Raw genomic sequence first — 14,540 nt, 5'->3', positions numbered from 1 at the left:
CTTTGTACAGTGATACAAGATATATGACACAAAGATATTCACTGTACAAAGATATCCCAGGTTGTATCTAGCCCGTCTAACTATTTATAAAATAAACCTATATATATATATATATACATATATATATATATATATACATACATATATACATATTTTATATGTTCTATTTAATAAATTATATATTTTGTGCAAATAAATAAAACTAAACAAACAAACACCCCTGTGCTCCACTCCACTTAGCACAGTCTGACTCCCTCTTGTATTAATTCAATTGGATTCTTCCACTTCCTGTTTGTCAGTCGGACCTTCGATTGGGAGGCACCGGAGCGCGTGCTTCAAACAGGTGAGACTAAAACAAATACAAACAAACCAACAACAACAACAACAATCACTAACCAGGGATGCAAACTACTCAGCTTAACATGTTTAAACGACGAGCGTCTTCACTGTTTGACAAATATTAGTAAAATAACTGATAACAAAACACAGTAAGAGTTGCATTGATTGATTGATTGATTGATTGATTGATTGATTGATTGCACAGACCGGAAACAGCTGTGGGAACTTGGTGATTGTGCAACAGGCACTCTGAAATCCGGCCTACTTTATTTGAATGCTGTATAAATGTGTTTTTATTCTAAAATGTTGTATTTGAATATTTCATCATAATGGGGTCCCTAAACTGTCTTGAATTACATTAATTGTGTATCACTGTAAAACTGAGACTCTTGTGGATCCAATGAGCCCAACTGTGTTCATGTGTGATGATGTTAGTCCCCATAGGAGACATTTCATTGTAGTGAGACCATTTTTTTAAACTTGACCTCACTGTATAAAATGACCTGTGGTGACCTCTAGGATAATCACAGTCTAATGAAACTTTACAGCCACAAACTAGAGACGTAGAGCATTCAGAGGATGGATGGCTTTCCTAGATAGATTGACAATAAGAAGGTTTTTGAGCAGTTTACACAACAGAAGTGCTCGCCATCCAATCTGCCCTATAATGCAATTCTTGCAGAAATCTGAAAAAGTTTTTGATACCAAATTACAGCATGGCTTTTCTAAGAGGTTCCTCAAGGTCTTGGTGTCTTAATGTGGTATTTTTGAGGGATTATTGATCATTTTTTATTAATTCTCAAGTGGTAAAAAATTGTTAAATTTAGCACCTAATCTGTGTAACAAATGGTTTCAACCCACAAATTGCTGCAACAACTTATAAGACATAATAATAATCACAGACTTATATCATAATGTTGTAAGCCCTTATATTTTTTTCATGTGTCCTGCAGCTCGGAGTCCAGTGTTCTCCCACCTGTCGTCGTCTCTTCAGGGCCTGTGGACCATCCGAGCCTTTGGAGCAGAGGAGAGGTTCCAGAAAGCCTTCGATGCCCAGCAGGACCTGCACTCAGGTTCTCCTCAGCCTCAGCACCTTTACATTCACTGCTCATCAATATGAAGCGTTTGTGAGCTGCGTCAGTGCAGTGTCTATAATCTATGTCCTTGTCCTGAACAGAGGCCTGGTTCCTGTTGCTGACCACCTCTCGCTGGTTCGCTGTCCGTCTCCACGGCATCTGCTCCATCTTTGTTACCGTCACCACCTTTGGCTGCCTGCTGCTCAGAGACCGTAAGGAAGAATTTTAATCTTTTAATATTAAAGTGATAGTTTGGGTGTTTTGAAGTGGGGTTGTATGAGGTTCTTCTCCATAGTCAGTGTATTACCTACAGTAGATGGAGTTTGGAGAAGCAGACAGGAGTACCAGCACGGGAGCAAAGCAATGTACTGCTGTGGACGGGGCCACTAGTGCAGCAGTTACAAACTCAAAAGATCACACCAACAAAAGCTTATTGTTCTTATCAAAGACTTTATTCATTTTACTCGTGGCTCAGGTAGTAAAATGCATTTCTTTAACATCTCTACCGTGTCTCTGCAGGACAGATGAGCTGATCCCTCGTCGTCTCAACGCCATCATAGACAGCGACAGGATACCGGTGAGTCCTCTTACTCATAGATTCTAGAAAAGACTACTTGTTTATCATCATAAAGGTCATAGTATGTCATGAAGTCATGTAGCGTTATTGCATAGAGCAGATTAGTAATCAATCATTACTTAATATCAAAATATGGATCTATAACTAATAACTCAAAATTAGGAATCATAAACCCATGAATTGTCGTAAAATGTGAAGGAGAGTGATGACAGTCAGCAATCACAATTCACCCTTATATTAAATTCAATTATTTCATTTAGGACGGCACACAATTTTGAAGAAAAAAAAACAGGGAAAACCTCAAAATTTCATATTAATCAATTGAGTCTCATAACCTCAGGGTTGCTACGGAGTTCTTGCGCATGGTGAACAGTGATTTTAGTTGTTTATAAACACACAAATCAAGTAACCAAGTTCTTAATAAAATGAAATGTTTATTTGACTAACTACTTTACCGTACTACTAACAGAAAATAATTCAATAAATGATAAAACAAAAGGAATAAAATGAATAAAGGATAATTGAAGGAACACAGTTAATACAAAGACTACTCATATAAAAAGTCATGCCATAAAAAAGACAGTTTATTATACATATAAAAAGTCATAGTATAGTACGCTATAGTATAGTTTGTCATTAAATGTCATAATATAGTATGTCACAAAAATGTCATACTATGTCATGGTATGTCATAATAAAGTCATATACAAAGTAATAGTATAGTATGTCATAATATAGTATGCCGTATAAAAAGTCATGGTATAGTATGTCATAAAAAGTCATAATATAGTATATGGAAAAAAGACATAAAAAGTCAGTGTAGTATGTCAAAAAAATCATTAAAAAGTCATAGTATAGTATGTTGAAAAAAAATGAATAGTATAGTATGTCAAAAAAATTATCATAATTTACTATGTCAAAAAATTTCATAAATAGTTATAGTATAGTATGTCATAGTACAGAATTCCATAAAAAAAGTCCCAGTATAGTATGCTATAGTATAGTATGTCATAAAAATGTCATATACAAAGTAATAGTATAGTATGTCATAGTATAGTAGGTCATAAAATGTCATAGTATAGTATGCCATATAAAAAGTCATGGTATAATATGTCATAAAAAGTCATGGTATAATATGCCATAAAATGTCATACGTTTTATAAAATATACAAATTTAAATTTATTGTTAAGTCTTGATGGTTGAGTCCCGTCCGGGAGTCCCGTCTGGGTCATAAAAAGTCATAGTATAGTATGTAAAAAAAAAGGAATAATATAATATGTTGCAAAAATAAAAAACAGTCATAGTATAGTATGTTGAAATAATTCATAAAAAAGTCATAGTATAGTGTGTCAAAAAAATCATAAAAAGTCATAGAATAGTATTTAAAAAAATAATCCTACAACAGTATGTCAAAAATAATTATAAAAAAACATAGTATAATATGTCGCAAAACAAAGTAAAAGAATAGTATGAAAAAAAAAAATAGCCATAATATAGTATGTAAAAACAATCATTAAAAAGTCATAGTATAGTATGTCAAAGAAATAGTGATAGTATAGTATTTAAAAGAAATAGTCCTACAACAGTATGTCAAAAAAAAGTAATGGTGTCAAAACAAATTCTGAAAAAAATATAGAATAACATGTCGCAAAAAAAATCATAAAAAGAAAAAGTAGTAAGTAAAAAAAAATAGCCATAATATAGTATGTAAAAACAATCATTAAAAAGTCATAGTATAGTATGTCAAAAAATATAGTCATAAAGTATGTAAAAAGAAATCATTAAAAGTCATTGTATAATATGTTGAAAAATAGTCGTAGTAGAGTATGTCAAAGAAATCATAAAAAAGTCATAGTATAATATTTAAAAAAAATAGTCCTACTAGAGTATGTCCAAAAAAGAGAAAAAAAACAAAAAGTTATGGTATAGTATTTAAAAAAATATATTAAAAACAAAATAGTATAGTATGTCACAAAAAAAACATGTAAACTAATAAATATTATGTAAAAAAAAAAAACATTGTATAGTATGTTGAAAAATAGTCATAATGTAGTATGTAAAAAACAATCATAAAAATGTCATAGTATAGTATGTAAACAAAGTCATTAAAGTCAGAGTATAGTACGCTTTTCCTGTGCGAGTATTTGTAGAAGTTACTCTATGAATGTGATCATGGTTGTTGTTGTCGTAGTATTTGTAGAAGTTACTCTATAACTGTTATCATAGTTGTTGTTGTTGTTGTAGAAGCTTTTTTAGAACTGTAATCATAGTTGTTGTTTTAGGCTCTGATGTTTGTGAATGTGATGCAATTCTCATGTCTTCCTTCTCTTCTTTTCTCCCCAGATGAGAGCAGAGTCTTCTGACCACGACTGAGGATGACGGACTTTCTTCATCCACGTCTTCGTCGTCTTCTTCTTCTGCTGAATGAATGCAGACGGTGTACCCAGAAGGGTCGGAGGGGGTCATGCAGGAGAAATGCTGGGGTTTTTCACTAAATAAACACGAAAGGGGAAAGGGGAAAGGGGAAAAAAAACAACTCGTTTTTGTGTCGCATAACCCCTCCGTTCTATGTCTCCGAAAGCCCAGGAGGAGACGCACATCTCATACTCCCTTCGGTACCTGACACTTACGTCCCTACTACCCCGGGGATTCGAACTCTAGTTCTTGTGTAACCACACAACCATCCAAACCGTATGTTCCGCCACCAACCCACCAACGCACCAACGCCAAGCACACTTGGAATGTTCTCCTGGTAACTTTGTCTTCGTCATTGTGGAAGTTAGATCTCAAAACTCACATTATAAGGATCGAACCCACAACCTCCAGTCTTCTAACCCAGCTTCTGTCACTCTGAGCTATTGGTCTTAACACTCTTATGTATTGTTTTTGATCGTATTTGACTTCTACATTTAGGATGTTGGTCCTTAAAACGTACCAGTGCAATACATAAGGATTGAAACCACAACCTTCAGTATTCCAACCTGGTATCCATCACTCAGAACAGATGTGTTTTTAGTAAGATGTGTTGAGTTTCTGCTGTCAGTAACAATAAAAATGAGTTTACAATATAATACAATAATACACAATAATACAATACAATATAAGGTTACAAAGTGCTTTTCAGAAAATACAGCAGATAAAACCAACAACAACAACAATAGAATAAAATGCAAACAACAGTCTGATCTGAACAGGTAGAGCGTTTCACAGTGTGTGGGCTTTAACAACAGCTATGCTGATGATATGCTGATATGCGGTAGTGTGAACAACAAATATGAGAATGAAAAAAAACTGTTCAACTCAGGAGTAGCTCACCGGGATAAAGGACTGATATGACTGCTACTCGATAACCTCAGGTGAGCAGGTCCTAAGACCTGAGGTTATAGGTTCGATCCTTATGTGGTTCAGTGAATTTTGAGGTCTAACATCCAAAATGAAGTCAAACATCCAACGAAATAATGATGAAGCGTATCTGAGCAGATAGCTCAGTGTGATAGAGGACTGGTTTGAAAACAGGAGGTTGTAGGTTCAATCCTTATAAGGTGCAGTAAGTTTTAAGGTCCAACATCCTAAATGAAGAAGTCAAACACACCAAGAAATGCATCACCTGTGTTATGACAGATAGCTCAGGGTGATAGAAGATGAGTTGGAATACTGGAGGTTATGGGTTCGATTCTTGTGAGGAGCAGTGAGTTTTGAGGTTTAACTTCCACAAAAAATAGGTCAAGTATTTAAAGAAACACTACTCCAGTGTATCAGGTCATATAGTTCAGAGTGATGGATACCGGGTTGGGATACTGAAGGTTGTGGGTTCAATCCTTATGTGGTGCACTGGTAAGTTTTAAGGTCCAACATCCTAAATGAAGAAGTCAAATAAGACCAAAAACAATACATAAGAGTGTTAAGACCGCTAGCTCAGAGTGATAGAAGCTGGGTTAGAAGACTGGAGGTTGTGGGTTCGATCCTTATAATGTGAGTTTTGAGATCTAACTTCCACAATGACGAAGACAAAGTTACCAAGAGAACATTCCAAGTGTGCTTGGCATTGGTGGGTTGGTGGCGGAACATACGGTTTGGATGGTTGTGTGGTTACACAAGAACTAGAGTTCGAATCCCCGGGGTAGTGGGGACGTAAGTGTCAGGTACTGAAGGGAGTATGAGATGTGCGTCTCCTCCTGGGCTTTCGGAGACATAGAACGGAGGGGTTATGCAACACAAAAACGCGTTATTTTTCCTTTTTGTGTGAATGAATTTTGAAAAACCCCTGCATTTCACCTGCATGACCCCGTCCGACCCGTCTGGGTACACCGTCTGCATTCAGCAGAAGAAGACGAAGACGAAGTCAGCGAAGAAACTCCGTCATCCTCAGTCGTGGTCAGAAGACTGCACTCATCTGGGGAGAAAAGAAGAGAAGGAAGACATGAGATTTGCAGCACATTCACAAACATCAGAGCCTAAAACAACAGTTATAGAATAACTTCTACAAATACTACAACTACTATGATTACAGTTCTAAAAAAGCTTCTACAACAACAACTACTACTATGATTACAGTTATAGAGTAACTTCTACAAATACACAGGAAACGTGTACTATACTCTGACTTTAATGACTTTGTTTACATACTGTATTTTGACTATATTTTGACATACTATATTATGACTGTTTTTAACATAATATACTATAACTTTTTAATGATTTTTTTGAAATACTACATCATGGCCATTTTTTTTTTTACATACTATTCTTGTCTTTTTATAGTGTTTTTTTGCGACATACTATACAATGGGTTTATTTTATAATTTTTCTTTGACATACTATAACATGACTTTTTTTTTTTAAACTTTTTTTGTACTATTTTTAAAAAAATACTAAACTATGACTTATGATTTATTTTTACATACTATACTATGACTATTTTTTGACATACCATACTATGACTTTAATTATTGTTTTGACATACTATATTATGGCTATTTTTTTTTACATACTATTCTATGAATTTGTATGTTGTTTTTTTTATATAATTTCTTTTGACATACTATACCATGACATTTTTTTTTTTTTTAACTTTTTTGGACATACTGTAGTAGGACTATTTATTTTTAAATACTATATGACTTTTTTATGATTGTTTTTACATACTATACTGTGACAATTTTTGGAAATACTATACTATGACATTTTTATGATTTGTTTTGACATACTATATTATGGCAACTTTTTTTTTCATACTATTCTATTACTTTTTATGGTTGTTTTTTGCGACATACTATACTATGTTTTTTTTTTATAATTTATTTTTGACATACTGTACCATGACTTTTTTTTAAACTTTTTTTGGACATACTGTATTATGATTTTTTTTACATACTATACTATGGCTATTTTTCGACATACTATATGACTTTTTTTTTACATACTATAGTATTTATTTTTTTCGACATAGTATACTATAATTTTTTCCGACATACTATACCATGACTATTTTTTTAACATACTGTACTATGACTTTTTTTCGACATACTATACTATGACTTTTTATGTTTTTTTTGCGACATACTATACTATGTTTTTTTATAATTTCTTTTTGACACGATGACTATTTTACTATACAAGTAGGACTATTTTTTTAAATACTATACTATGACTTTTAATGACATTTTTATATGCATACTTAATGACTTTTTTATGGAATACTTTACTATGACTTTTTATATGACATACTATACCATAGCACATGTGTGCATTAATGCCAAACCTAAATTTAATTGACATACTATGACCTTTATGATGATAAACAAGTACAGTTTTCTAGAATCTATGAGTAAGAGGACTCACCGGTATCCTGTCGCTGTCTATGATGGTGTTGAGATGATGAGGGATCAGCTCATCTGTCCTGCAGAGACACGGTAGAGATGTTAAAGAAATGCATTTTACTACCTGAGCCACGAGTAAAATGAATAAAGTCTTTGATGAGAACAATAGACTTTTGGTGGTGTGATCTTTTGAGTTTGTATCTGCTGCACTAGTGGTTTGATGTGGTTTGATGTTCTATGTTTTGATACAGTTCTAATTACCAGATGAAAAATGCCTCCCTTTTCTTACATGCAGATCAGAGCTACGTCTAAAAGCACCAACATACTTGCTTTCACTGCACGTTTGCTACAGCAGGACCAGCAGCTACAGCAGGAAGCTTTGAAGACAAACTAATAGGAAGAATAAAAACGGAGTAAACAGTACTACTGCATGCATTTTCTGCCAATGAGGTGAGTTGTGTCAGCAGTACCTGGGGGTCCACGTTGGCCGTGGCCTAGTGGATGACCAGGATGCGGTTCTTCCTCAGGATGGCTCTGGCCAGACACACCAGCTGCCTCTAGCCCACGCTGAAGTTGGAGCCTGACTCGGCCAGAACCGTCTCCAACTGCCCGGGCAGCTCCTCCACCGCGGACTTCAGCTGCACCTGCAGGGAACACCGAGTGAGTGATTGCCTGACGCACACCACAATGAGAGCTAGAAGCTCAACTGTTGGAGTGTGCTGATTGGATACTGACCTCCTCCAGAGCCTTCCTTATATTCTAAATATAGCATACACTTAAACTGATAGAGATTTTGTTCATGTTTCTAAAATGCGTTTTGCTGCCGGCCCCGTCCACAGCAGTACATTGCTTTGCTCCCGTGCTGGTACTCCAGTCTGCTTCTCCAAACTCCATCTACTGTAGATAACACACTGACTATGGAGAAGAATCTCATACAACCCCACTTGAAAACACCCAAACTATCACTTTAATATTAAAAGATTCAAATTCTTCCTTACGGTCTCTGAGCAGCAGGCGGCCAAAGGTGGTGAGGGTTAACAAAGATGGAACAGATGGCGTGGAGACGGACAGCGAACCAGTGAGAGGTGGTCAGCAACAGGAACCAGGCCTCTGTTCAGGACAAGGACATAGATTATAGACACTGCACTGACGCAGCTTGATATTGATGAGCAGTGAATGTAAAGGTGCTGAGGCTGAGGAGAACCTGAGTGCAGGTCCTCCTGGGCATCGAAGGCTTTCTGGAACCTCTCCTCTGCTCCAAAGGCTCGGATGGTCCACAGGCCCTGAAGAGACGACGACAGGTGGGAGAACACTGGACTCCGAGCTGCAGGACGGATGAAAAAAAAGTATAGTATGTTGAAAAATATCCTGAAAAAAAGTCATGTGATATGTCGAAATATTTATTGAAAATAAATTATAGTATAGTATGTCGAAAGAATAAAAAAATCATAGTATAGTATGTCTAGAGAATAAAAAAAATCATAGTATAGTATGACAAAAAAATTAAAGTCATGATATAGAATGCTGAAAAATAAGTCATAATATAGTATGTCGAAAAATCTTATAGTATACTATGTTGAAAGGAATCATAGTACAGTATGTCTAAAAAGTTCTTGAAAAAAAGTCACAGTACAGTATGTCTTTATTCCCAATATTATGACTTCCATCTTAATTTCCTTTTAAGACATATCTCCCTCACCAAGAAACGTGTCAACAACCAGGCTTGTATTAAATAAAGTTACATTCATCTCATTCATCTTGTTACTCACGGTTACATGTGCAGCCAGTAGCTCTGAGGATGGATACATGGATGTCAACGTGCAGCCTGTGTGTGATAAACTACACAACACAAACAGAACTATTGTGTCTCTTGTTGTCCTGCAGCAGCTGCTGCTCTGTGCACAGCTGGTACCAATCACAATGACGTCATCAACTCGTGCCAGCTTATTAACAATTTAATGCCATGGATGGCCACATGGGGCACAAACACCAACCACTATATCAACATACTGTACATCTTATAATAAGGAATTTAACTTGTCCTTTCTTAATATTTGGCTCCTACACCCACAGAGGGAGATACTAAAGCATTTTTTAAAATATTAAATAAGAAATATTGTACTTTTTACTCCACTACATTAATCTGACAGTTACTTTTCAGATCAAGATTTTATATAACAAACATCTATTAAATATGCATATTTATAGTTGAAACTACTTAACAGTATACAGTTGTTGAAATTAGCTCCATCTTGACAACATTCAGGTGCTGCTTGGATGTAATGAATCAAGAATAAAATTCCAATAATAAATATTAGGGCTATCAATCGATTAAAATATTTAATCATGATTAATCGCACATTTTTTTTATCTGTTTAAAATGTACCTCAAAGGGAGATTTGTCAAGTATTTAATACTCTTATCAACATGGGAGTTGCACTATGCCCTCTTGCTCTTTGCTATCAAAATAAATAGTAAAAGAAGGATTTTTAAACAAAGAAACCCAAGGCCTCCTTGCAGCTACATAGTGTGTTTACTTGGTACATTTTCTGAGCTCCACATTAAAGCTTGGCTGCACAATCTCTAAAACTTTGGGCATCAGGTCAGATGGAAACGTCCCCTGTCCTGGTGCTATTTTTGGGTCTCAAATATTCATTCTGGAGAGGCTTAAATGCATTTATGTCCTTCTCATAATACAGACCAATGCAGAGTGACAGCCAGTTTCCATCTAGGTCAACCGACATTTCACAAACTGTAATTTATCATCAACAGTGCCTTTAAAGATCTACAAAGACATGCATACCTGTATTTGAGCGTGCTCTTATTCGCCTACATGATCACTTACTAAAAATATCTCCAGGTTACCATCTATGCAAACAGCAAATAATAATAATAGGCCTTTACACGTTATGGAAGGAATTATATGCCTTTGTTGCTTCATTAACTTGTCAGTCAAAGTGGTGAAAATATCCCATAGCAGAGAATACTTCAACCACTTTAGATACTTTACAAGTTAATGACAACATCTATAATAATGTCACATATATTTAGAGATATATTGTCCAGTAATATGTTTCGCATCACACAAAACGATGGACTCCATGTGAATATTGGATTTAATCCACTGCACAGTCTTAATTGAGAACCAAGTGCTTCATGGTTCAAACCACTTTATTTTATTAAATACAACAGATTTGTGACATGTAGGAGATTGACAACATGGAAATTGTTCACTTGGCAGCTTCATCAAGCTTGGGGTCTGAAAAAAAAACAACAAAAAAATAACCATTAGTGAGTAATTCCCTAAGATTTTAAATGACATACTGCAGCTGTACAACACGTTAATCCAGACAAAGACTACAGCAATATGTAGCAGCTAACTAGACGTAGATTCATTAAAAAATACAGCGAAGCTCAAAAATAAAAGCTTCAGGAATGAATTTCAAACAGAATGAGAAAAGTGTCTGGCTTTGATAAGTGTCCACTATCCAGGTGCTATAAATAGACACAGACAAAGCTCTCTAGTGGCAAAGGCATACATATTTATGAAGAGGAACTGTTAGATTGTGTGAAAGCAAAAAAAAAAATCGGTTATTAAAAACAGTGGAGCCATTATAAGCACATCTAATTGTCATTCCAATGCTGTAGCTGATCATCATTCAGGACTTTTCTATAACAAACAGTCTGCACTTAAAACGATTGAGAAACACACTATCTGGGTCACTTTGTCCTTCAAAAGCTCCTCTGTACATCAGTAAACCACGGTCAAAGTCAAAACCTTGGCTCTAGATAAAATAAAGTACATTATGCAACTCTTTATGAACATTGTAATACCATGTCTAGATTATTATTTGTTGTTTTCTCCAAGCAAAATGTCTAGCTGTGATTTTGATTTATTCCAACCACTTAAAAGCAACACATTTGTGTTTGTAATTGATAATAGGGAACGATAAGGGAAGGAGACACTCACAGTACACAATGTAAACCAACATAAACCCAGACTAACCAGTGAATTTGATATCAGGGAACTTGGCCATGTCTCCTCCGCCATATAGCCTCTGCAGTTTGATCACCTCCTCAGACACGTTCTTCTGATAGGCGGGTCCTGCGTCCACAAGGCCACCCGAAGACCTGGGAGAGCCAAGGCATGAAATGATGTTCAAAAGAGGAGCGAGAGGGCGGCGATGAGAGGAGGGGGATGCCATTTAAATAGGCAAGCAGGGAGGAATGAAATTAAATTGCATGCTGAAGAAGCTAAAAAGTAGGTATTTTCTGTAGGGATGTCACAAGAACCGATACTTCGGTACCAAAATTCTATAAATGTGACGGTACTCGTTTTCTTCGGTACCGAACGATGCCTGTAATGGTCATTTGGTACCGGAGCGGAGGTACTGGAGATGCGATTCTTCCGGATGTAATGGGGGCAGTATACGCTTACAAGTGTTCTCATCTGCCGTGAAATGAAGGAAGAAGAAGAAGAACGCCGTAACAGCACGGAAAAAACAACAACACGAGACGTGAAAGATGGCAGCTGCTGCAGCGCTACCTCCGCCTCGACTCGTTGAGAAAACAAATAGCAAGAGTCGGGTATGGAAGTACTTTGTGTTCGAGGCGGATTTACAAGGAGTATTAATAGATTTGCAAAAACCAGTATGCAGTGCAGTAACGGTGCCGTCGTACTTTTCTTTCCAAAGGAGGAAATACTTCCATTTTAGCAAAGAACCTCAAAGACAGACATCCAGACAATAGTGTTACTACAAGCCTACAATACTTAAAGGCTACATACCTCTGTTTTTTTGTAATGTTCAAATGTTTTAATAAAGGAGTGCATGTTGAATTACATGGGATTTATTGTTTTATTATTTTTTATCTTGGTATCGAATTGGTATCGAGAATCGTGTAAATTCACTGGTATTGGTATCGACTACTAGATTTCTGGTACCGTGACATCCCTAATTTTCTGTTAATATGTCACTGGAGACTGGACTCTGAGCTTCTATGCAGTATGGTCATTTCGTGTGGGTGGGTATTGACAACAGTTGTATATCATCCACTGACTTGCTCTTGGTGTTGTAGTCCCGGATCTTGTCCAGGAACAGCTTCTGGATCGGGTCGAGCTCCTTGGTCCGGTTGAAGAGGACAGCAGAGAGGCCGATGTTCCTGCGCAGGGTCAGGCCCAAGGCGGAGCGCAGCAGGGAGGACAGCTGGAACAACCGGTGAAGCGCCATCTGAAGGAACAACAACAAGCCACGCGTTACATCGTTTCTTAGACAACGGGCTACGTCAACTGCTAAACTTATGACATCACACGTCATTCTGCTGCATTCTGGGAAGATTTGCAGGACTGGCTGTCAACCAAAATCCAACTACTTGCCCCTATTACAAGAGAAAATATTGTGTTTGGTATTAACATGAAGGACATTAAGAGTGACTTGATATTGAACAATCTGATACTGCTGGCACATTTTTTTCATCCATGCATCCATATGGAGGAAAATGAAACCCCTATTTTCTGTTTTCAAAAGGTGACCTTGTGGACAATCATCTCAGTGCTTTAAGACTAATAATAATAAACTTTATTTGTATAGCACCTTTCCAAACATAGTGCTTTACATAAGTTAAAATAGTGCAAACATCAAGATAAAAACAATACAGACTAAAAACATAAATAAAATGTTGAACATAAGACTTTTGTACAAAAAGTCAACAATAATGAAGTTTAAAACAAGGGATTGCTATAAAAAGAAGAAAGAGAGTTTACTAGCCTGAGTTAGTAAATGAAATAACAACATGCAAAGTCTCCTCAGAGCTTATGAAGAACTGAACATATATGATGATGACCTATAGAGCCACTATGGAAGAGTGCAGTCTTATTATTTATTTATGCATTTATGCATTTATTTTTTTGTTCCTTGAATTATTTCCTACTCTCATTTATTTTTTGTTTTTATATTATTTTTTTATAATTTAAGTTATCTTTCCTTAATGCTTGTAAATGAATTATCTTCAATAAAATAATAATAATAAAGCTAGCAGTTAGCTGCTGTTAGCTGAATGACATTGAATTAACCACATGTAAAAAACAGTGTGACATTACACTTGCACCATGTGTCGACTTCCTTTAGTAATCACACAACAACATCATGTAAAGTCAGATTTATGAAAGTGTTTGTTTCAATCTGAGCCAAACACATGATAGCATTAGCATAATGCTAACATGCTAAGCTAAGCTAGCTGCAGCTTCCAAACAGTGTCCTCTGTGGTCTGTTAAGTTGCATTAACTCCCACTAACGTTACACTCACTGATTAAGCAGACCTGTATTTGTTAGTGTGTACATTAATGACAGGTAAAGCGCAGTTAGATGTGTGATATCGTGTATTTAAGAGCTCAGGACTCACCTTGAGGTTTGACACTTTGAGTACAGGATCCTAATGTGGAGCACCGCGGTGGATTGTGGGGGAAAGGGAGGCGATCAAGGGACGTCATAACGGCGCCTCCTTTGCGCAGAGCTGCGCATATTTGGGTTGACCTCACATGACAGCAACATTATCCCCAAATAGACCAAAGTGGCAAGTAAATATATATCATGTTTTATTTTATTTAAACTGACAATAACCTGATATTTTCAGTTGGAGCTTCATTCATTCATTCTCACTGTGCAATATCATTTTCCACTTGTGCAATTTTGTTTATAGTGTTTATTGTCAATACTGTATATACTGCTCCT

The 14,540-nt window shown here is 36.1% G+C and overlaps 1 protein-coding gene and 3 long non-coding RNA genes across 8 annotated transcripts; 2 read left to right on the top strand and 2 right to left on the bottom strand.

The window, feature by feature from the left end:
* Window positions 1–190: 190 nt before the first annotated feature.
* On the top strand, window positions 191–4,493 carry LOC141763063 (uncharacterized). Of its 2 annotated transcripts, XR_012592994.1 has the most exons (5): window positions 191–343; window positions 1,293–1,412; window positions 1,517–1,627; window positions 1,935–1,992; window positions 4,337–4,493. It is a non-coding gene; the product is annotated as an uncharacterized LOC141763063 (long non-coding RNA). The 2 variants fall into 2 exon arrangements; XR_012592995.1 differs by lacking the exon at window positions 1,935–1,992.
* A 734-nt stretch (window positions 4,494–5,227) lies between these two features.
* Window positions 5,228–6,224, top strand: LOC141763068 (uncharacterized). Its single transcript, XR_012593003.1, has 2 exons — window positions 5,228–5,552; window positions 5,840–6,224. It is a non-coding gene; the product is annotated as an uncharacterized LOC141763068 (long non-coding RNA).
* A 7-nt stretch (window positions 6,225–6,231) lies between these two features.
* Window positions 6,232–9,152, bottom strand: LOC141763064 (uncharacterized). Of its 4 annotated transcripts, XR_012592996.1 has the most exons (4): window positions 9,017–9,152; window positions 8,811–8,922; window positions 8,548–8,709; window positions 8,288–8,456 (listed from the first exon to the last, which is right to left on the bottom strand). It is a non-coding gene; the product is annotated as an uncharacterized LOC141763064 (long non-coding RNA). The 4 variants fall into 4 exon arrangements; XR_012592997.1 differs by lacking the exons at window positions 8,288–8,456; window positions 8,548–8,709 and adding an exon at window positions 6,232–6,386; XR_012592999.1 differs by lacking the exons at window positions 8,288–8,456; window positions 8,548–8,709 and adding an exon at window positions 7,596–7,892.
* A 1,794-nt stretch (window positions 9,153–10,946) lies between these two features.
* atp5pf (ATP synthase peripheral stalk subunit F6) lies at window positions 10,947–14,369 on the bottom strand. The gene is made up of 4 exons (XM_074627340.1): window positions 14,212–14,369; window positions 12,871–13,040; window positions 11,819–11,943; window positions 10,947–11,071 (listed from the first exon to the last, which is right to left on the bottom strand). The coding sequence occupies exons 2-4, from the start codon at window positions 13,038–13,040 to the stop codon at window positions 11,043–11,045; spliced, it is 324 nt and encodes a 107-aa protein (XP_074483441.1). The 5' UTR covers window positions 14,212–14,369; the 3' UTR covers window positions 10,947–11,042.
* Between the last annotated feature and the right edge of the window lie 171 nt (window positions 14,370–14,540).

The sequence above is a fragment of the Sebastes fasciatus genome, chromosome 24 (assembly GCF_043250625.1).
Source record: "Sebastes fasciatus isolate fSebFas1 chromosome 24, fSebFas1.pri, whole genome shotgun sequence".
Classification (NCBI taxonomy): Eukaryota; Metazoa; Chordata; class Actinopteri; order Perciformes; family Sebastidae; genus Sebastes; species Sebastes fasciatus.
This window is presented reverse-complemented; position numbering and strand designations above follow the sequence as displayed.

Bases quoted from the DNA above. Each gene is read 5' to 3' on its own strand.
- atp5pf (XM_074627340.1), bottom strand. From the start codon at position 13,040: ATGGCGCTTCACCGGTTGTTCCAGCTGTCCTCCCTGCTGCGCTCCGCC. The intron at 11,944-12,870 runs GTCAGTGGATGA...TGGCTCTCCCAG, and splicing joins GACTACAACACCAAGAGCAA to GTCTTCGGGTGGCCTTGTGG. The intron at 11,072-11,818 runs GTTAGTCTGGGT...TTTTTTTTTCAG, and splicing joins CCCTGATATCAAATTCACTG to ACCCCAAGCTTGATGAAGCT.